Genomic DNA, 2703 nt, shown 5'->3' on the forward strand with positions numbered 1-2703 from the left:
AAACTAGTAGGGGCAATCAATGGTAGATGTGAGTACCTAAGTTTCGAAGCCTCTGACCATAGACCCATTGTCACCTATTTCGACCTGAAAAAGAAGAAAAGAAAATCCCTCTTTAGATATGACCAAAGGCTGAGAAAGAATCCGGAAGTTACACAACTGGTCAACCAAACCTGGAAACTTATGATCCACGAGAAGGTTGATACTAAACTAAGCAGATGTAGAGATGCGATCATTCAATGGAGTAAGGCAAAACATCTGAATAGTCAAGTTCGGATAAAGAGTTGCAAAGATAACCTGGAAAAGGCCATGAGTGATCCCGAATGCACAAATGATTGTCTTGCGTCTATCATAGGGGATCTCCAAAAAGCATACAATGATGAGGAGGAGTTCTGGAAGCAACGAAGCAGGCACCTATGGCTCAACCTTGGTGACAAGAATAGTGGTTTCTTCCATGCAACCACCAAAGGGAGAACAACAATCAATAAGTTCTCGGTTTTAGAGGATGACAGAGGAGAAGTGTGGTATGAGGAAGAACAGATCGTTAAAGTGATAACAGATTATTACCAAAACATCTTCACTGCCATACCAGGAGAGCGACGTCGAACCATTGAGGAAGCAATACAACCATGCGTCACTGAGGAAGTGAATGCAAATCTGATAGCTGACCCATCTGAGAAGGAGATCCGTAACGCTTGTTTCTCTATCCATGCTGATAAAGCCCCGGGGCCTGATGATTTTTCTGCAAGTTTTTTCCAATCAAACTAGAAAACAGTTGGAAAGCAAATTGTCAGTGAGGTCCAACAGTTTTTCAGATCAGGCACTTTACCTGCAAAAATCAGTGCCACACATGTTAGAATTATCCCAAAGGTAAAAAGCCCCCAAACAAAGAAAGACTATCGTCCAATTGCTCTCTGCCCTGTTTACTACAAAATTATATCCAAGTTGCTTACCAAGAGATTAAAACCGCATCTCAATGCATTGGTCTCTGAAAACCAATCAGCTTTCGTCCCACAAGGAGCCATTGCTGACAACGTCTTGCTCACACATGAGGCTTTACACTACCTGCACACATCAAAAGCAAAAAAAAGGTGTTATATGGCGGTAAAGACTGATATGAGTAAGGCATACGATCGAGTGGAATGGGATTTTATCCAAATGGTCATGGAGAGAATGGGTTTTCATCATGTGTGGATAAACTGGATAATGCAATGCCTAACTACAGTCTCCTACTCATACCTGATCAACGGAGCAGCTCAAGGAACAGTCCTGCCTCAACGTGGCATTAGGCAAGGAGACCCACTCTCACCATTCATCTTCATCTTATGTAGCGAGGTATTGTCAGGGTTGTGTAAAAGAGCCCAATCTGAGGAGGTTTTGACAGGAATCAAACTAGGAAAAAAGAGCCCGAGGTTAAACCACCTCTTGTTCGCTGATGATACCATGTTCTTCTGCAAGGCGGAAAAGGCAGACTGTGACAAGCTACTTGAAATCCTCAGGAAATATGGTGAGACCTCCGGACAGATGACTAACACAGAGAAGTTTGCTATCACTTTCTCTGTCAAAACAAACACTACCATCAGAAATCAAATCAAAGACCAATTAAAGATCCGGAAAGAAGGGGGACAAGGAAAGTACTTGGGCCTCCCTGAACTTTTTGGTAAAAAAAAGAAGGATCTGTTTACTAGCATTGTGGATAGAATAAGATAAAAAGCTCGCAGCTGGTCACCGAAATTCCTGTCATCAGCAGGGAAGATGGTTATGCTCAAATCAGTTTTGACAGCAATGCCAACATATACTATGTCTTGCTTTAAATTACCGGGTTCTTTATGCAAGCGTATCCAGTCGGTGCTCACAAGGTTCTGGTGGGACTCCTCCCCGGAGAAACAGAAGATGTGCTGGATATCATGGACGAATCTATCCAAAACAAAGGGAGAAGGTGGGTTAGGATTCCGAGATATTGAAAGCTTTAATGATGCTCTATTAGCAAAATTGAGCTGGAGAATTCTCACCTCACCAAACTGTCTAATGGCGCGGATCCTCCTGGGCAGATACTGTCACTCTACCCCTTTCCTTTGCAGTGTACCACCAACCAATACGTCTCATGGATGGCGTGGTATATGCATAGGAAAAGAACTCTTGGAGAATCAACTCTCGAAAGTTATTGGTAATGGACATCAGACATCTCTATGGAGTGAACCGTGGCTATCAATGGAAACTGCCTTAACTCCTATGGGACCACCAACAAAGGAGACTCAGTCGGATACAGTGGCGACCCTGATCTCATCAACTACAAAAGACTGGAACAGGGAAAAAATCAGACAGGTCTTACCGGAGCTGGAACAGACCATTTTGGAGATTAAAGTAAGCACAAAAAGGGCTGAGGATACCTTTGTATGGCTACCAACCAGAAATGGCGTCTACTCGACCAAATCAGGGTACTATGAAAGCATCAAAAAGGAATGTGTAGCAACATTGCAGCGCCCACCTGCAAACAGTAATTTCAACTGGTTAAGCGAAGTGTGGAACATCCAAACCTCTCCGAAGAATAAATTACTACTCTGGAAAGCTATGAAAGGGGCTTTACCTACTGGCGAGAATTTGCGTAAACGAAACATCGTGACGGAGACCCTATGCCCTTTATGTGGGGAGATGGAAACTAGTGAACATCTTTTCATCAGATGTCGATATGCTCAACAGTTCTAG

At 43.2% G+C, this 2703-nt stretch overlaps 1 protein-coding gene across 1 annotated transcript; it reads left to right on the top strand.

The window, feature by feature from the left end:
• On the top strand, positions 1096-2703 carry LOC104784232. The gene is made up of 3 exons (XM_010509287.1): positions 1096-1657; positions 1834-1936; positions 2079-2703. Exons 1-3 carry the CDS (start codon positions 1096-1098, stop codon positions 2701-2703), a joined length of 1290 nt encoding a protein of 429 aa, XP_010507589.1.

This window comes from Camelina sativa, chromosome 4 (assembly GCF_000633955.1).
Source record: "Camelina sativa cultivar DH55 chromosome 4, Cs, whole genome shotgun sequence".
Lineage (NCBI taxonomy): Eukaryota > Viridiplantae > Streptophyta > Magnoliopsida > Brassicales > Brassicaceae > Camelina > Camelina sativa.